The following is an 18905-nucleotide window of genomic DNA, read 5'->3' on the forward strand; positions in this document are numbered from 1 at the left end:
GGGAAGACATAATGATGTCATCAGGGGTCCTCAGAGTGACATTTGTGGTCCAGAGATAATATGTTACAAACGCAAACAAGCAAAGAAGCGAGATACTATCGGTAGCGAAACAAAACGCCCGGTGTCTGAATGGTTCCTTCCATTCCCCCTGTGAACCTCTCCGCGTGGTTCGGTCGGCTCTGTGACGCGGACCAATCAGAGCGCAGAGAGCTCATTTCAAACACAGCAGAGCTTCGGTCAGTTTAGTGAACGGAGGCGCCATTTCGTGGAGTTTATTTCTCGGGTTTTCAGTTTGATATGTTTTTAGGATAAACGACAGCAGAGCAGAATGACAGAGGAGTCCGCTGTCAAAGTGTGTGTGCGGGTCCGTCCGCTCATCGAGAGGTGCGTTTGAGACCGAAGCTGCTGTAGGAGAGACGAGTTAGCTGCTCTGCGCTTTACAACGCAACAACAAAGTCACGACAAAGTCACGAAACGGGAGCTAACTTTGTCTTCGGAAGGTGTAAAACATGAAACTGATCCTCCATCTTCCCTCTCACTTGTGTTTACCGCAGGGAGGAGAGCGCCTCAGCGGAGAACGCGCCGCCCGCCCAGCTGTACTGGAAGGCGGACAAGAAGTCCATCCATCAGATTGACGATGGAGCTTCAACCAAGAGCTTCAGCTTCGGTGTGTTTCAGATTCCATACTTTTGATGTCTTGATGTATCTGTGGAGCGTTATAACTCCTCGTGTCCTTGTTTGTTATGATTCTCTCCCCACACAGACCGAGTGTTCGCTGCTGATGAATCCACCAAGCAGCTGTACCAGAACATCGCCAAGCCGCTGGTCGTGTCCACTGTAGGGGGTTACAATGGTGCGTAGTGGAACCTGAGCACCGCGACACCCTGCTCCTCCTCCTCCTCGGTAACGCGTGAAGCTGCTAACCGTACGCTTGTTTGCTCCTCAGGAACCATCTTCGCATACGGGCAGACCTCCTCCGGTAAGACCTTCACCATGATGGGCAGCGAGCTGATCCCGGGCGTGATCCCCCTCGCCGTGGAGGACGTGTTCGAGACCATCAAGACGGTGAGAACTGTGCGGCGCGTCTGACACCTGCGTCAGTGTGCGGCGCGCTGCGGTGAAGTAAAAGCTGATCTTCTCCCCGCAGTATCCCAAGAAGGAGTTCCTTCTCCGGGTGTCTTACATGGAGATCTACAACGAGACGGTGACGGATCTGCTGGTGGACAGCTGGAAGAGGAAACCCCTGGAGGTCCGTGAGACCATCAACGTAAGTGGACCGGACCTTCAAGTTCTCTCCTCTGAAGGTCCAAAGATCTGAATCTAAGTCCAAGAGAACCTCAAATGGCTCAGATCCCCACCAGGCGTACTTGGATCTAATGGCTTCCTCTTGATGTTTCTCCTCTGAGCAGAAGAACATCTACGTGGCCGACCTGACGGAGGAGCTGGTCACCTCCCCCGCTCAAGCTTTGGCCTGGATCCGCAAAGGAGAGAGTAAGATCTGCATCCTGTCGCCCTGACATGCGGCACGCTGCACACTGAGCGTAACAACTTCCTTTATGTTCCTCTGCAGAGAATCGACACTACGGGAAGACGAAGATGAACCAGCGCAGCAGCCGCTCCCACACCATCTTCAGGATGGTAAGAGACGCCAGCCGCTCTGTGTCAGGATGGAGTCTGAGCTCCCAGCATCGACTCACTTTGTCCTTCCTCCCCTCAGATCCTGGAGAGCCGTGAGCTCAGCGATCCAGCTTCAGGGGAGAACGCAGACGGGGCCATCATCGTGTCTCATCTGGTGAGAGACCTCCTGTCTCTCTAGTCTGTCCTGTGTCTCTAGTCTGTCCTGTGTCTCTAGTCTGTCATGTGTCTCTGGTCTGTCCTGTGTCTCTAGTCTGTCCTGTGTCTCTAGTCTGTCCTGTCCTCTCTCTGTCTCGTACGTTCCTTTGCTCATCTGCACTTCCGCTGATCTCTCCTCCAGAACTTGGTGGATCTGGCCGGGTCTGAGCGAGCGAGTCAGACAGGGGCTGAAGGTGAGCTGGACTGAGTCACACTGATGATCTGTTCCATAGAGACGTGAACTTTAACCTGTCTGTCTTGTCTCAGGCACGCGCTTCAAGGAGGGCTGCAACATCAACCGCAGCCTCTTCACACTGGGACAAGTGATCAAGAAGCTGACGGACGAGGGTCAGAGGTGAAGAACACAAACACGCACGCAGACCTACAGCCAGCCTGTCTGTCTGTCTGTCTGTCTGTCTGTCCATCTGTCCATCAAGGTGCTGATTTAGCTGAAACTCTGAAGTCCATCGTGCTTAACGTTGTCACACTGTCCTTCTGTCCGTTCAGAGGCTTCACTAACTACAGAGACAGTAAACTCACCCGCATCCTGCAGAACTCGCTGGGCGGCAACGCCAAGACGGTCATCATCTGCACCATCACACCCGTGGCCCTGGACGAGACGCTCAGCACGCTGCAGGTGGGTGGAGCCGGACCGGAGCAGGACGGCTCCTCTCCTAACGATCTGTCCCTAACCTTTCGTCTCCTCCCTCAGTTCGCCAGCACGGCCAAGAAAATGAAGAACGACCCTCACGTCACCGAGGTGTCGGACGACGGGGCGCTGCTCAAACGCTACCGCAACGAGATTGCAGACCTCAAGAGACGACTGCACGAGGTACGTACGGACATGAGACTCGCTGTGGTCCCTTCATCACGTCCCTCAGGGTTCAGACAGAAACTCAGGGAATGGCAGAGAACATCCTTACAGTCCACATCTAAATGTTCACTGTCTTTCCTGTGATTGAAGTTGTCTTGAGTCCTCACAGTCGTGGATGTTCTTCCTCCACAGCTGCAGGTCTCGCCCGTCACGCAGACCACGGGGGAGGAGAAGGACGTCATCTCCCAGCTGCTGCAGGAGAAGGACCAGCTCCAGAGGGAGCAGGAGGACCGGATCAAGAACCTCACCAAGCTGCTGGTCACCGGCTCCAACCTCCTTGTCAGCAGGGTGAGTGTGACTCACGCAGGTCCATGAGGTCCAGAGCTCCTCTGCTTCCACTCTTCACCACTTCACGCCCCTCTTTGCAGATGCCAAAGCGAAGAGTCACGTGGGGCGGGAAGATGCTCCGGCTCGCCCAGGCCTCCGGGGGGGATGAGTTTCGCTCGGACCTCAGCTTCGCCGAGTCTTTCTCCCGTAAGAGGAAAGCGGATCGTTCCTGTCTGACGATCCTGGGAGAAGGTAGGAACCCTGAGGAGCACTGAGAGCAGGCGCTGCCCGTCTGCCCACTCCAGCCTCACCAAAGTGTCTGTGTCTCCTCAGATGACGAGGACTTTGAGGCCCAGTGGGAGATCCAGGACGAGCCGACAGACGACATGGAGACCAGCCAGGCCTTTGTGACCACACGCAGCTTTGGAGACAGGTGAGCCTGATTGACCACATCACCAAACTCAGTCTGATGTTTGTGTCTGAAGTTGTGAAGATGTTGAACACCTGTCGATCATCTGACAGGAGAAACTGTCACTGATATGAATCCAGGTTCTGGTCCTTTCGTGTTTCAGTTCATGTATGAAGTTCTCTGCTGTGTTCTTCAGCCCTGGTGAGTTCATAACTCCAGACCGGATGCACGAGCTCTCAGGCAAAGTGTCCAACCTGGAAACGCTGCTGGAGATGGAGGTCCAGCAGAAGGAGCAGGCCGTGGCCAAGGCGGAGACGCTGGACGGCCGGGTGGCTGAGCTGGAGCTCCGGCTGGAGACGGAGGCTGAGCAGAGACGGGAGGCTGAGGAGGCCACGGAGCGCAGGGCGGCCGAGCTGGACCTGCAGCTCCAGGACCAGGCTCAGCAGAGGCAGGAGGCCGTGGAGAAGGCCGAGATGCTGGAGATCAGAATGGCGGACCTGGAGGAGCAGCTGGGAGAGCGGAGCCAGACGCAGAGCAACGCAGACGATCAGGTGAGAGGTGGAAAAGGTTACGGCTCACCTGTGTGCCTTGGTCCTGACCTGCTGGACTTACTGGGTTTCCTTCTCTTCCAGATGAGGAGAGACCTTGAGGAGACCATGCAGCTGTGCATGAACCTGTCCTCAGAGAAGGTAAAGCTCCTTCAAACATCTTCATCCTCATAAATGACCCCAGTGTTGACTCGCTGACCTTCTTGGTTCCTCCTCACATACGTCTGTAGGACATGGTGGTCATGGAGAGAGACTACATGAAGCAAGAGCTGGAAGCCTTCATGGAGCAGACGGAGCGGCTGGAGAAGGAGAAAGCTGCTCTGTCAAAGGAACTGGTGGAGAAGAAGGAGATGGAGGAGTTCAAGTGTCTAGAGGAGGAATTCAACATGGAGCACCAGGTGAAGTTCTGCTCTCCAGATGAGACCACTGAGGAGGAGGAGAGGATTCAGTGTCTCATTTAAAACCATCTTCTCTTCCTGTGATTCCAGTCTGAGATGCAGAGTGAAATCTCCTCACTGAAGAAGATCCTGGAGTCGTCTGAGCTCAGATGTCTGGAGCTTCAGGTAGTTTAGTGATGGAGGTCTGAGGCCTCATGGTTCTTCACCTGCTTGGCGAGTGAAGATCACAGAGCAGCTCTTTAAACTTTGACTTTTCACTTTCATGAAGAAAAATCTGGAGGCCGTGACTGAAGAGCTGAAGAAGAAGAGTGAGCTGCTGGAAGACCTGCAGAAGATGGTGAGTCAGTGAGAGAATCCACATCAGGACTGGTCTGTCTGCCTTAACTTGAACCTCAGACCTTCTTCTTCTTCACCGTGTCACTCTGGTCCTCTGTCCTCCTCACAGAGCGGCAAGGACCTGGTGCAGGAAGTGGCCACTCTGCGTCGCTCGCTGGACGACGCAGAGGGCGTCAGCAGAGACACCAAGAAGGAGTGGGCCTTCCTGCGCAGCCGCAACATCGCACTGGAGGAGACGCACGTGAGAGAGAGACACACACACACACACACACACACACACACACACACACACACACACACACACACACACACACACACACACACACACACACACACACACACACACACACACACACACACACACACACACACACACACACACACACCCCCCCTTTGCTCAGTCGGAGCCGATTGTTTGAGTCTCTGCTGGTCGGCCCTCAGGTGACTCTGACTACCGACCACGACAAGATGGAGGCGCAGGTGAGCGTCCTGCAGCGCCAACAGGAGGCGGAGAAGACGCGCTACAGGAAGATGCAGAGCGACCTGCAGAGGGAGCTGAACGCCGCGTTTGAGGAGAACACCAAGCTCATCTCGCTCCTCGACGGGAAAGTGCCCAAGAGTAAGTTCATCTGGAAAAGTCCCAGAACTATGAGGGAGGTGGAACCCTGCAGAGATGACCTCACTCATCTGTCCTGCTCCTCAGGTGTGATGGACAGCCTGGACCTGGAGAGGACCGTCTCCAGCCTGAACAGGGACCTGGCAGCCTGCAGGGAGGCAGAGGGGTCGTCCAGAGCTCAGCTGGCTGCTCTGCAGGACCTGCCAGAGCAGCTGGAGCAGCTCAAGAAGCAGGTGAGGAACATCACAAATGTGTGTGTGTGTGTGGGGTTCCTCCAGGTGTTGACTTCATGTTTCCTCCCGTCAGGTGAGCGAGCTGACAGAGGAGCTGAGCGCCGCCCAAAGCCAGAGGGACACTTTGCTCTCGTCACAAGTGGAGCGTCAGCAGGAGTCGGAGCAGCTCAGAGACGCTCTGCAGGCCTCCCAGCAGGAGGCCCTCCAGCTCCAGGAGGAGGTCCAGGCCGCCTCGCTGAGGGGAGACCAGCTGAGCCTGCAGAGCGATGAAGCCTCCGAGCAGCTGGACCTGCTCCGCTCAGACCTAGAGCGCTCCAACGCAGAGAGCGGCCGACTCAGCGCCTCCATCCAGGAGACGCAGGCCAGCGTGAGTTCTGTTTCCTGTCAGCAGGGAGACGACACACACACACACACACACACACACACACACACACACACACACACACACACACACACACACACACACACACACACACACACACACACACACACACACACACACACACACACACACACACACACACACACACACACACACACAGGGACAAGAAAGAAATGATGGACATGAGGGGGAAGGAGCCTACAGAGACACACAGACACACTCAGAGAGACACACACACAGACACACACACACACACACAGTAATCACATTGAGTGAATCTTCTGCCTGCTTTTCCTCTCAGCTGAGCGAGACAGAGCGACAGAGAGCGTCACTGGAGAAAGATCTGTCAGAGCTGCAGGAGAAACTGTGTGATAGTGAAGTTTCCAGAGCCACAGAGGAGGAGATCAGCACAGAGCTGCAGGAGGAGGTGAGACACTGCTCCTCTCTTTCTCCTGCCTCTGTGTCCTGATCGCTCTTCTGTAAATCTTTTGTGTTGTCGTTGTTTGGTTCTCCAGCTGAAGCAGCTGAGAGAGGAGCTGCAGAGCGTGCGAGCGGAGAGAGACGCTCTGTCCAGTGCAGAGGAGAAGCAGGAGCCGCTCTGTGCCGAGATCACAGAGCGGGAGCAGCTGAGGACAGAGCTGCAGGAGAGAGAGCAGAGGGTGAGATGTTTCTGCTGTCAGCTCTCTGTCACCTGTCTCACCTCGGAGGCTTCCCCTTCTTCACCCCATAACCTTTGTTCTCCAGCTGGAGCAGCTGACAGAGGAGCTGGAGCAGCTGAGAGAGCAGCTGCAGAGCGTGCAAGCAGAGAGAGACGCTCTGTCTGAGAGAGCGGCCAAAGCCCAGAGCTCTGCAGAGGAGACGCAGACGCTGCTCTGCACCGTGAGCGCAGAGAGGGACCAGCTGAAGACGGACATGGGGGAGAACGTGGAGATCGTGAGTCTCCTCCTCCTTTGAGAACGTCGCTCTACACGCCGGAGTTCTAAGCTCTGTTTGTCCCTCAGATGATCCAGATCCAGGGGCAGCTGATGGGCGCTCTGGAGAAGAGCCGGGCCCAGAAGGAGCGGATCAAACAGCTGGAGAAGCAGATGGTAGAGCGGGCTGACAGCCAGGAGACGCAGGCGCTCCAGGTAGAGCAGCTGCACAGCCAGGTGAGTCAGGTTTACTGTTAGAGCCAAACATCTCAGAAGACCTGAGACGGATCCACAACAACACAAGAGCCAGACAGGAAGCAGTGTGGCTCTGGCTGCTCTGGCCGCTCTGGCCTTCATCCTGTCTGCAGATCTTCAGTGTGACTGAGTTCCGATGATCCACTTCCTGGTGCTGGCAGGTGGAGACCCTGACAGAGGAGCTGCAGAGCAGGCGAGCAGAGAGGGACGAGCTGACAGAGCGGGCGATGGACGCTCAGACCTGTGAGGAGATGGAGAAGCTGCAGTCCAGAGCGACGGCCCTCACTGAGGAGAGGGACGAGCTGCAGGAGATCCTGGAGGGGCTGAGACAGGAGAAGAAGCAGCTGAGAGCAGAGCTGGAGGAGAGGATGGAGATGGAGATGGTGGGTTACAGACACAAAGGTTTGAGCTCAGTGTCCAAAAGGCAAAGGTAAAGACGTGTTGTCCTCTGCTGCAGGTCCAGACTGGACTGGACCAACATCAGGGGCTGGACTCAGAACTCAGAGAACACCATCAGCAAACTTCTGAGCTTCAGCGGCAGGTAAGAGATCTTCTGCTTCCACTCCAGTGTGTCATCAGGTCCTACAGGCACCACATGATGGAGCATGAACCCTCTTCTCTCTCAGGTAGAGCAGCTTAATGTCGCTCTACATGAGGCCAGTGAGCAGAAGAACCTGCTGGAGGCCGAACTACAGGGGAACATGGAGATGGTGAGAGAACATCCATCAGTGTCCTTCATGTGACTGAGTCTGAGTGTAAACGTGTGACAGCCTGATGTTTGACTGCAGAAGGAGAAGAACGCAGAGCTGCAGAGGCTGAACCAGGAGAGGCAGGAGCAGAGGGAGCAGCAGGTCAGTCACACACACACACACACACACACACACTCACTCACTCACTCACTCACTCACTCACTCACTCACACACACACTCAGAGCCGTGTGGTTGAACATGGCTGTGACTCTGTGTCTTCTGCTCCTCCAGGCAGCAGAGACTCAGAACCTTCTCCAGTCTCTCAGCGAGGAGCTCCAGCAGCAGAAACATCTCAACTCAGAGCTGGAGAACCGGAGTCAGCAGAGGGAATCTGAGTCGGAGCGACAGGTGAGTGGAGACGTGACAGACTCCTCCTGCATGTCCGTCCATGTTCTCATGGCTGCGCACATGTGTTCACAGATGGAGGAGCTGCAGAGCCTGAGAGCAGAGAGGGACGGGCTCCTGGACCGTCCTCAGAGTGTCCCCGAGGAGACAGAGGAGCTGATGTCCCGGGTGGCGTCTCTGAGCCAGGAGAGGGACGAGCTGCAGGAGACACACGAGACGCTGAGACAGGAGAGGGACAAGCTTCAGGAGACACACGAGACGCTGAGACAGGAGAGGGACAAGCTGAGAGCAGAGCTGGAAGAGAGGACAGCGACACTACAGGAGGAGGTCAGGCTGAGTTAAAGCGTCTTCTTCTATGGTTCTTAGTTCTGCAGATGGACGTCCATGCTCAGACCTTCTTCATCCCTCACAGGTTCAGCGTTTGACCTCAGAGCTGGAGAGCGCTCGAGCCCAGAGGGACAGTCTTCACTCAGAGGAGAAGACCTGCGAGGAGACGGAGAAGCTGCTGTCCAGAGTGACGTCCCTCAGTGAGGAGAGAGAGCAGCTGCAGGAGATCCTGGAGGGGCTGAGACAGGAGAAGAAGCAGCTGAGAGCAGAGCTGGAGGAGAGGATGGAGAGGCAGGCTGAGGTGTGTGTGTGATGGATTCATGTCCAGTTTGATCCACATGTGTCCTCTGAAGGTCCTCATGTTCCTCTCTGTTCCTCAGCGCACAGAGCTGCTCAGCTCCCTGCAGAGCGTCACAGAGCAGAAGAAGCAGCTGGGGGAGCAGCTGCAGCAGAACGTGGACATGGTGAGTCGGTTCTTCATGTGAAGGTTCTGTGCAGGATTTCAGCATTTTGGTCCCGCCGTCTCTAACTGAGCTGCTCTGTCCAAGGCTTCTTCTGCTGAAGGTCTTCTGAAAGCAGCTCAGGAGGAGCTGGAGGAACGTAAACACGCAATCTCTGCTCTGGAGAACCAGAGTGAGGACAGGGAACGCTCTCTCCGCCAGCAGGTGAGCAGCTAACATCTCTATACATCACAGCCACGTCTCTGTAGACTTCCTGTTTCTCAGCTGAGCTCTGTCCTCCTGGCAGCTGAGAACTTTGACGGAGGAACTGCAGAGCGTCGCAGCGGAGAGAGATGCGCTGCTCTCTGAGAAGGAGGCCGGCGTCCACACGTCTACAGAGGAGAGAGAGCAGCTGCTGGCCAGAGCGACGGCCCTCAGTGAGGAGAGAGAGCAGCTGCAGGAGATCCTGGAGGGGCTGAGACAGGAGAAGAAGCAGCTGAGAGCAGAGCTGGAGGAGAGGACGGAGACGCAGCAGGCTGAGGTCACAGAGCTGCACAGCTCCCTGCAGAGCGTCACACAGCAGAAGAACCAGCTGGAGATCAACCTGCAGCAGAACATGGAGATGGTGAGCAGAACCTGAGGCAGCTTCACTTCTCCAGACTGACCTGACATTCTTCTTCTCTTTCTGTTTGTTTCTTACATTTTGCAGACGTTCCTTCGTGTGATGTTCAGGAGCTCTGGAGTCTCATCTGGTTTGCTTGTTTGTTTTCAGGCGGCCAACACTCAACATCTTCTGAAAGCAGCAGAGGAGAAGCTGCAGGAACAGAAGCAGAAGACCTGTGAGCTGGAGAAGCTGAATGAGGAGAAGGAGCGTTCAGTGGAGCAGCAGGTCTGCGTCTCGTGCTGCTCGGGTTCTCCATGAAGTCTGAAGTTTGTGCAGACTGGTATGAACCTTTGATCTTCCTCCTTCACTCACAGGTGTCCATGTTAGAGGAGAAGCTGAAGGACGCTGAAGCTCACAGAGACACTCTGCTCTGTGAGAAGTCGTCTGCAGAGGAGACAGAGACGCTGCTGTCCAGAGTCACGTCCCTCTGTGAGGAGAGAAAGCAGCTGCAGGAGATCCTGGAGGGGCTGAGACAGGAGAGGAACCAGCTGAGAGCCGAGCTGGAGGAGAGGACGGAGATGGTAACGTCTCCATGACAACACTTGTCTCCAACATGAGACAGGAGTGAGATGACAGCTTCTCTGTTCCTCTGCTCTGTAGATCTCTGCCATCCAGGAGAAGCTCAACCAGCAGGAAGCTGACAGAAGCCGACTGGAAGTACAGCTCCAACAGGAAGTAAGTCCAGGTCACTTCCTGCCTAAAGTGTTCCTGATGTCTGTGTCTGATAACGACTCTGTCCTCGTCCAGATCCACGACCTGAAGGTCCAACAGGCAAACAGTGATGAGGAGAACGTTCACCTCCAGGGGGACCTCAAGGACAAGATGGAGACGGTGAGAGCTGCTCTGTCATACTGTCTGAGGAGAAGGTTGCCGCTCTGCGTCCTCTGACCCGTCTGCTCTGTGTCCCTCAGGTAGAGCAGCTGGAGGAGGAGCTGCAGACGGTCAGGCAGAGCAGAACTCACGCCAAAGACGAGGCCGAGGCGTCCCAGCAGGTCCAGAAGAAGCGTCCTGCTCATGAACATCATGTGGAGCCTCTTTATAGTTCAGACGTGTGACGGCGTGTTTGTCTCCTCTCAGCTGCTCAGTGAATCCAACGCCGCCATCACGGCGCTCAGAGAGCAGAGCCGCCTGGACCAGAGCTGCTCTGCCAGGAAGGAGGTGAAGGCCAGAGAGCTGTCGTCACGGCTACAGGAGTCCACCCAGAAGCTGCAGGTAAGGTCTCCTCTCACACGCCACACAGGAAGCAGGTGTCACCATGGAGACGCTCCATTAAGCTGCTGTCTTCACTGCAGGAGTCCTTCGGTGAGTTCCAGAGCTTCATGAACATTTGCTCTAAGTACAACGCTGAAGCCATGAAGAAGTCGTTCAGCCCGGGCGCTCTGCCCGCCCACCTCCAGAGCTGCTCCAACATGAGCCTGTACCGCTCTGTGTGTCAGGCTCAGCTGCAGAGCGTCCTCAGCATCGGAAGCATCCCTGTGAGTACCAGACACAACCGCTCTGCCTTTCTGTTCCATTACACTCTTAATAACACACACACACACACACACACACACAGGGACACCTACAGCAACGGGCCCAGGAGTACAGGGACCTGCTGGAGGAGCTGGTGACCAAGGACCTGGCTGTGTTTGAGGAGCGGCGGCTGCAGGACGTGCTGCTCTGCAGAGCTCAGGCCCCCAGCCTCTCTGTGAAGGAGGAGGACCTCCAGGCCGTGTGGGGGCTCAGGTTGTCCCAGCTGCTGGACCAGAGGCAGCTCTACCTGCAGGTACAAACATCTCACCTGCTACAGATCAGGTTCAGCTCAGACAACCAAGTGGTGAGATGCAGAGGAGGCCCCTCCCCCTCCCAGTGGGCGTGTCTTACCTTTGTGACAGCTGGAGTGTTCACTGGTTTACAGAAAATGGACGCCAGCTTGGCGAAGCTCCGTGTGGACATGACCTCCTTCCCCAACCACCTGTCAGTGGAGATCACAGAGAGGGAGCGCTTCAAGGAGCAGCTGAGGGTGGCGAGCATGGGCGAAATGGAGGGAGTCCTGAGGTACGAGCTGAACCGCAGAGCCACGCTGGCAAACAGCCGGGAGATGACGCTGCAGGTAGGCGTGGCTGAGCCTGATCCACAGATCAAGCAGCAGTATCAGTCTGTCTGAGTCCTGTCCTGATCCCAGCGTCTCATTTCTCCTCCGCGTCCCTCAGGGCATCAGATCAGAACACAAGCGGCTGTCTGAGGAGCTGAAGCTGCTGCAGTCACAGAGCGACGCTCGGCTGAGGGAGGAGAAGAGCAACAGGGCCGCTCTGCTGCAGACGCTGGAGGACGTCTCGCCGAGGTCAGAGCTCGACCTCCTGAAGGACAATCAGCAGCTGGTCCTGCAGCTCCAGCGCTCTGAGGAGGAACTCAAAGTATGAGAGCTCTCACTGTTCCCTCCTCCTGTCTGAGCGCTGAGGTGGAACCTTCTGAGCTCACTTCCTGTCTCCTTGTTGCTCTTCCAGGCTCTGTGTGTCCAGATTAGCCAGCTGGAGGAGGCTGAGACCAAAGCCAACAGCAGGGTGTCCAACCACAAGCAGGCCACCCAGCTCCTGCAGACGGAGCTGGAGGACACCAGAGCCCGGGTGAAGGAGAGGGAGAGCGCCATCCAGAGCCTGAAGAGCAAACTGCGCCACTCTGAGGTCAGTACAGTCGCTCTGCATTCTGGAGGGTCGGTTTAGATCCGGGCTGGAGTCTGAGGTCTCTGTCGCTCTTTCCCTCAGTCTGCAGCTCAGATGGAAACTCTCCAAGCCAAAGTGCTCAAGATGGAGGTGGAGCTGACGTCTGCTTCTTCTGGTCACCAACAAGAGTAAGAAGCCTGTTTACCTCTGACCTCATCTCTGTGAGGCCATGATGATGTTGATGTCGTTGTTGTTGACGATGTGTTCCTCTTCCCCAGGATCCTAGAGTTGAACTCACTGCTCAGCTCAAAGGAGGAGTCGGTGAGGAAGCTGAAGGAGGCCATAAGGAAGTCACAGCAGGAAGGAGACGAGTCCAGTAAGTCAGTTAGCCTGCAGTAACGCCCTCTCACCACAGAGGGAGCTGTATCCTACCTGTACAGATGACTGATTGTGACGTTTCCTTCAGTCCTGCAGGGTGAAGACCTCCATGCCAGACTCACCCACCCCAGAGGAGCAGTCATCCAGAGCAGCGTTCACCTGGAGAAGAACAAGCTGGAGGAGGAAGTCAAACAGCTTCGTGCTAAAATCAACCAGCAGGAGACGTAAGAGGACACGAGTCACTCTGACACCGGGTGTGACCCGAGCCGCTCTGACCTTTGCCCTCTTGTTACCACAGCTCAGCGTCCGGTCACCAAGCCGAGATCGCCAAGTGGAAGAGTAGAGCGCTCAAGCTGAAGGGGAGGAACAAGGGGGACGGGGACAGACCTCTGTCTCCCTGCACCCCCACCAAGAGGGGCCTGCCCCTGTCTGCAGACCCTCACAACATCCTCAGCCCACCTAAGAGGTTCTTAAGCACCCCCAGGAAGCTGCTGGACTCTCCCAGGAAGCTGCTGGACTCTCCCAGGAAGCTGCTGGACTCTCCCAGGAAGCTGCTGGACTCTCCCAGGAAGCTGCTGGACTCTCCCAGGAAGCTGCTGGACTCTCCCAGGAGGCTGCTGGACTCTCCTAAGGTGGCCCTCCCCGGCTCCCCCAAGAGCAGGTTCTTTGGCGCAGGTGCTGAGATGTTGTCCATGAACTGTCCCAAGCAGTTCTTTGATAACTCCAATCTGGGGATGCTTCCAGGTGAGAGGGCGCTGACGTTCACCTGCACTGATCTGTGTCTTCTGAGCCATGTGACGTGATGATGTACGTGATGTTTCTCTCAGCAGAGATTAGTAAAGCTCCTGATGCAGCAGCAGCACAGCCTCAGGGTAACTGCAGTTTTGTCCCTGCTCTGGGTGCAGCAGCATGCAGTCACACTGTAGCTGGGGGGGTTAGAGGTCACAAACCTTCTGTCTGCTCTCCTGCACCTGAACATCTCCACCTCCTCACTGTTCACTTATGTTCACCTCTCAAACCTTCTGAGCAGCAGACTGAGGGCCTTTTCACTCTGAGTGACAGCTGTTTGTTATGATATATACCTTATAAATGCGTCTTGTGTGTTTGTTTGCAGGCGCCAGTGCAGACGACAAAGAGGAACAGTGGTCGGACTTCCCAAAGCAGGGGGAGATGTGCCAAACGCAGTGACGCAGACTACATGTGCACTATTTTAATGTTTCAATGTTTGGGTCAACTTTGTAGTGTTTTTATCCAGTTAATAAAATGTGTTATTGACAGATCCGTCCGTCCTCCACACACACTAATGTTGCATCATCACTACACGTTTACTGACCCAGGAGGATCTGAGGCCACAGGAGTTTGGATTTAGCTTCACTCTCATTTTATAGCCTTTTTAGTCACAATACTGAAATCATTTTAAAGTGTGTGTGCCAAACCTGAGAATCTTGATAAGAATCTCTTTTGTTGTGTGAGTTTAGACTCGTGACTGAACTATTTGTTTCAATAAATGCAGTTTAATTCAAGAGTTTAAAGCTTCACTGTCGATCTGTGACTCAAACTTCATAACGTGTTTTAATATTAATCATTTCTAATCATGTCTTTCATTTAGTAAAGAGCATTTCATTTAGCACACACACGCTCCTGTCACTGCGTCACCCATCTGCGCATGCGCTCTTTCCACGCCCCTGGATTTAAATGAGAGCCGGTTGTGCCGTAAAGCAGCGCAGTCTAACGTAACACTGTCCTCACTCAAAAACTCGTACCAAAATGAATCCATTATCGTGAATAATAACACATGACGTAATCAGCTGGGTCACATTTACAGTCGTTGGTTCTGGAAACATGTTACTAAGTCTTTATGTTTGAGACGGTATATGAACGTTTCCGCTCTGAGGAGCTCAGACGAATCCGGACCCGCGGGCACGTGCGGAGAAAGCAGCGAATCAAGAGCGGCGTTTTAGTATCACGTGATTACAAACGGACTAATAAGATCCGTGTTGGAAGCAGATGACCCGGGCCACCAAATTCGTCAGTACACCGGAACTGATCACAACTTCCAGACGCCGCTGGGATTGTTTCATGTAAAAAGTTGAGTATAAACTTATTCGTAACAAACTTTGCAAAACTGTAGATTCACATTTATTGTCGCTGAAAACCAAACAGTCGTTGTCTTCTCGTAGTTTTACGCATCGTTCGCTTCTGTGCTGTTTGTTATCGTGGACGCGGAGAAAAACTGACCAACCGGTTTGTCACTCAGGCTGAAGGATGTGCTGCTGCTGCTGCTCGAGTAACACATCTAAGTTTGCTTCAGGGACGATTTAAACTTGTATCTATTTATCCTCTCAGTCCGGATAAACAGTCACCGTGACGCGCTTGTGTCGTCTCGGTTTGCAGCAGCAGGTAGGAGCGCTTGTTTTCGAGGAGGGCGAGGCTCCGGCTAATGCGTCTGATATCAACAACAAACACCCGAAAACTCAATGTTACACAAACGTTACAGCTGAAGTCTAAGTGAAAATAACACGACGCTTAGAGTCTCAGAGTCCCGCTTCAGGTCGATCAGCTGGAACAAATATACGCAGTTAGAGATGCTGGAGGAGCTAAACTGTGTTTAACAACGCGCACACACACACAGCGCCAAAGAGTGTGAAGGTGAAGTTTGTTTGGCAGCACAGGTTCCTCCTGCTGTGACTATGATGTTTACATGCTGGTGTTACCAACCTCAGAGTCTGGAGCCAGGAGGTCAAACCGCCTCACACACTCATGACTGGTGTGATGATCAGGTGGAGACAGGTGTGAGTGTGGAGCTCAGAGGAGAAGCGGGCGGAGCAGAAAGTAGATGGACTCATCCCTGGTGTGGCTGTGGTGTCTTTCCACAGCAGCATGAATCTCCAGGAGGTGACGGAGAACGTGAAGCTGGCCCGGGAGTACGCCCTGCTGGGGAACTACAGGTCGGCCAGGATCTTCTACCACGGCGTGCTGAAGCAGGTGAAGAGGCACCTGTGCACGGTGCGGGACAGCAGCCTACAGCACAGATGGCAGCAGGTGAAGGCGCCGCTCGGGAGGAAACCACAGCAGGAAGACAATTCAGCTTCATGACGTCTGTTTGATTGTTTCCTCCTGTAGTTGTGGCAGGAGATCAGTGAGGAGAGCCAACACGTTCAGGACATCATGTCCACGCTGGAGAGCTTCCAGCAGGACGCCACTCCTGCCAAACCAAGTAACCATGACGATATGGACATCAGGCCTGTACAGGTGGAACAAAGGTGTGTGTGCATGTGCGTGTGTGTGTGTGCATGTGTGTGCGTCATGTGATGGAGCTCTGATCCTGCTCGGCCTTCAGCTTCTAACCTGAACCTCAGAGCCGTCACACATTCATGGAATGCAGTCCTTGTTCATGTTGTTGGAGCTCTGGCCCCTTTGGCTCCTCATGTTATTCCATGTGGTTTCATCTGGAGTCTGTTGGGCTGCAGGAGATCCAGACCTCCATGTTTACACACAAACCCACTCCTTCTTCTTCTCCTCCTCCTCTTCCTCAGACATTCTCCTCTGCCGGCCCGGCGGCCCGCCAGCGGCCACAAAGAGAGCAAAGCCCCCAACAACCGTCTGAGCGTGGCCAGGGCCCAGCAGAGACACTCGCCAAGGGGGCCCAACGGGGACAAGAGCAGGGCCCCCAGGAGCAAGGAGAAGGAGGCGGCTGGGAAAGGGAAGGAGGACAAGGTGACCACGGGGATCAGGTTCAGGATCAGGAGGGTCTGAACCAGGATCAGGAGGATCTGTGCAGACAATGATGACTGACTCAGATCTGATGATTGAGGTTCTTATGTGGAGATTTTCAAGGTCAAGCAGTCGGATTCTAAAGGTCAAATGTAGACCGGAATGCAAGTTGTGGTTGTTATGGCGACTGGGAGCCTTTTGTTCTGGGCCTTTGTGACATAGCATAACACAAAGCTGTTTGTTCTGCACTCACACACTGTATGTACACACACACACACACACACACACACACACACACACACACACACACACACACACACACACACACACACACACACACACACACACACACACACACACACACACACACACACACACACACACACACACACACACACACACACACACACACACACACACACAGCAGCCTGTCTGTCCAGTTTGTGTGTTGTGTTTGGAGGAAACAAACCGCACTTAGTGTCCGTTTGTCTTCCAGAACAAAGCAGACGTCCAGGAGAAGGAAGAGCTGAAGAAGTTTGACGGGACGGGATACGACAAAGACCTGGTGGAGGCTCTGGAGCGGGACATCATATCCCAGAACCCCAGCGTGAAATGGTTTGTGTCCCTCAGTGTGATCGTGACCTAGCAGACCACAGCCTGCCTCAGTGTGGTTGTCATAGCGACGGCCTGCGTCTCACCTGAGCTTCCTCCTCAGGGACGACATCGCGGACCTGGAGGATGCCAAGAAGCTCCTGAAGGAAGCGGTGGTTCTGCCCATGTGGATGCCGGCGTTCTTCAAAGGCATCCGGAGGCCGTGGAAGGTGGAGAGCGGAGATCTTCCTCTGTGGTTCTGAGGCGTGTGGCAGCTGCAGAAGGGTGACGTGTTGACGTGTGCTGTGGTTTCAGGGCGTCCTCATGGTGGGACCTCCAGGCACGGGGAAGACACTCCTGGCCAAAGCCGTGGCGACAGAATGCAGGACCACGTTCTTCAACGTCTCCTCGTCCACTCTCACCTCCAAGTACAGAGGCGAGTCAGAGAAGCTGGTCCGGCTCCTCTTTGAGATGGTAAGAGGACACGCAAGTCACGCAGAAGAATGACAGCAGCTGCCTGATCTTCCTCCTGTGCTCCTTCTCCTGCTCCTTCAGGCACGTTTCTACGCCCCCACCACCATCTTTATCGACGAGATCGACTCCATGTGCAGCCGCAGAGGAACCTCAGAGGAGCACGAGGCGAGCCGCAGGGTCAAAGCTGAGCTGCTGGTGCAGATGGACGGTGAGACATCGGCTCGGCTCCGCCCTTCAGGATCCTTTACGTTCCTCTGACGCGTGTCCGTCTCTTCCTTAGGTGTCGGCGGAGCCTCGGAAAACGAAGACCCGTCCAAGATGGTGATGGTCCTGGCTGCTACCAACTTCCCCTGGGACATCGACGAGGCTCTGAGGAGACGACTGGAGAAGAGGATCTACATCCCTCTGCCTTCAAGTACGCATCCGCTCTGATGGGCAATCACACAGTGACCTTTGACCCTTCAGCCTCTCACCTGTTTATAACACAAAGGGCCATGGTGACCTTCTGGTGACCTTCCTGCTCTGCCTGTGTGTCTGCAGCTACGGGCCGTGTGGAGCTGCTGAGGATCAACCTGAAGGAGCTGGAGCTGGCCGGGGACGTGGACATGGAGAAGATCGCTGAGCAGATGGAGGGCTACTCAGGAGCGGACATCACCAACGTCTGCAGGTCAGAGCTCCTCACGCTCCTTTAGAACCTGCTGATGGAGCAACAAACTGTTTCTATCACAGTTCAGTCTCTCCTTCAGTCCTAAACCCGTGCAGATCCGTCTTCCTGTTCTAACATCTCGCCCTCTGCAGGGACGCCTCCCTGATGGCCATGAGGCGAAGAATCGAGGGCCTGACGCCGGAGGAGATCCGCAACATCTCCAGGGACGAGATGCACATGCCCACCACCATGGAGGACTTTGAGTCGGCCCTGAGGAAAGTGTCCAAGTCCGTCTCTGCAGCCGACCTGGAGAAGTACGAGAAGTGGATTGAGGAGTTTGGATCCTGCTGAAGCTGCGGCGAGGACGAGCAGACGGGACGGGGAGAAGACAACGCAAAGACTCCATCTGAATCTGTGACTCAGCTCCGTCTGTCGGCCTCACGATCCAATCACCCTGAAGTTATCAATCGGTTCATGTAGCAACATTTCTCTTGAAGGACAAACTTGATGCCGGATCCCATTCTGTGATCCTATTCCGTTTTTTTTGCAGCATTCCAAGCTAGTTTAGCTTCCAAGTGTCATTAGAGACGTGACTCACTCACTCTGACTCCAGCTGTGTGTCGGGCTCTTGTTTTATCTGTGGTTTGTGTTTTCATATCTGATTCTTCTGATCACAACACTGACAGGACCTTTAAATAAAGTTTAAGATCTAAGATGAGTTTGTGTCATGTAGCTTCATCAGCAGTGTTTACACTCATGCTGCTGGCGCCCCCCTGTGGAGCTACACAGCATGACGCCTTCAGCACCTGTTGCCAGGAGACACTGATGACCCCGAAGCTTCCAGAGGTCAGACTGAAGTGAAAGAAGCAAAC

The 18905-nt window shown here is 54.6% G+C and overlaps 2 protein-coding genes across 3 annotated transcripts; both read left to right on the forward strand.

Moving 5' to 3' along the window:
* The first annotated feature begins 52 nt into the window (after positions 1-52).
* On the forward strand, positions 53-13411 carry cenpe (centromere protein E). Its single transcript, XM_076170531.1, has 53 exons — positions 53-384; positions 555-667; positions 764-853; positions 947-1065; positions 1148-1267; positions 1410-1491; positions 1571-1638; positions 1718-1792; positions 1976-2027; positions 2101-2188; positions 2341-2470; positions 2546-2665; positions 2840-2995; positions 3076-3226; positions 3308-3407; positions 3580-3934; positions 4016-4072; positions 4162-4329; positions 4420-4494; positions 4598-4666; positions 4775-4906; positions 5107-5284; positions 5369-5514; positions 5588-5881; positions 6198-6323; positions 6412-6555; positions 6641-6829; positions 6898-7044; positions 7224-7445; positions 7520-7603; positions 7689-7772; positions 7851-7913; positions 8044-8160; positions 8233-8484; positions 8570-8785; positions 8865-8948; positions 9033-9149; positions 9232-9549; positions 9697-9813; positions 9903-10109; positions 10189-10263; positions 10336-10419; positions 10500-10580; positions 10666-10800; positions 10881-11063; positions 11144-11353; positions 11486-11680; positions 11781-11984; positions 12075-12251; positions 12333-12418; positions 12509-12606; positions 12697-12832; positions 12907-13411. Exons 1-53 carry the CDS (start codon positions 329-331, stop codon positions 13409-13411), a joined length of 7650 nt encoding a protein of 2549 aa, XP_076026646.1. The 5' UTR covers positions 53-328.
* Positions 13412-14599: 1188 nt separating this feature from the next.
* Positions 14600-18751, forward strand: katna1 (katanin p60 (ATPase containing) subunit A 1). 2 transcript variants are annotated; one of them, XM_076170544.1, is made up of 11 exons: positions 14600-14696; positions 15485-15650; positions 15732-15871; positions 16145-16325; positions 16819-16937; positions 17038-17143; positions 17229-17387; positions 17469-17595; positions 17668-17802; positions 17928-18054; positions 18186-18751. In XM_076170544.1, exons 2-11 carry the CDS (start codon positions 15489-15491, stop codon positions 18382-18384), a joined length of 1455 nt encoding a protein of 484 aa, XP_076026659.1. In that variant the 5' UTR covers positions 14600-14696; positions 15485-15488; the 3' UTR covers positions 18385-18751. The 2 variants fall into 2 exon arrangements, with proteins under 2 accessions (XP_076026659.1, XP_076026660.1); XM_076170545.1 differs by having other exon boundaries at positions 15488-15650.
* The last annotated feature ends 154 nt before the right edge of the window (positions 18752-18905 follow it).

Source organism: Genypterus blacodes, unplaced genomic scaffold (assembly GCF_046128005.1).
Source record: "Genypterus blacodes isolate CSIRO-AG114 ecotype Tasmania unplaced genomic scaffold, CSIRO-AGI_Gbla_v1 ptg000222l_1, whole genome shotgun sequence".
NCBI classification, from domain to species: domain Eukaryota; kingdom Metazoa; phylum Chordata; class Actinopteri; order Ophidiiformes; family Ophidiidae; genus Genypterus; species Genypterus blacodes.

Bases quoted from the DNA above. Each gene is read 5' to 3' on its own strand.
- cenpe (XM_076170531.1), top strand. From the start codon at position 329: ATGACAGAGGAGTCCGCTGTCAAAGTGTGTGTGCGGGTCCGTCCGCTC. The intron at 2,471-2,545 runs GTGGGTGGAGCC...CTCCTCCCTCAG, and splicing joins AGACGCTCAGCACGCTGCAG to TTCGCCAGCACGGCCAAGAA. The intron at 7,604-7,688 runs GTAAGAGATCTT...CTTCTCTCTCAG, and splicing joins CTTCTGAGCTTCAGCGGCAG to GTAGAGCAGCTTAATGTCGC.
- katna1 (XM_076170544.1), top strand. From the start codon at position 15,489: ATGAATCTCCAGGAGGTGACGGAGAACGTGAAGCTGGCCCGGGAGTAC. The intron at 15,651-15,731 runs GTGAAGGCGCCG...TTCCTCCTGTAG, and splicing joins TACAGCACAGATGGCAGCAG to TTGTGGCAGGAGATCAGTGA. The intron at 17,388-17,468 runs GTAAGAGGACAC...CTGCTCCTTCAG, and splicing joins TCCGGCTCCTCTTTGAGATG to GCACGTTTCTACGCCCCCAC.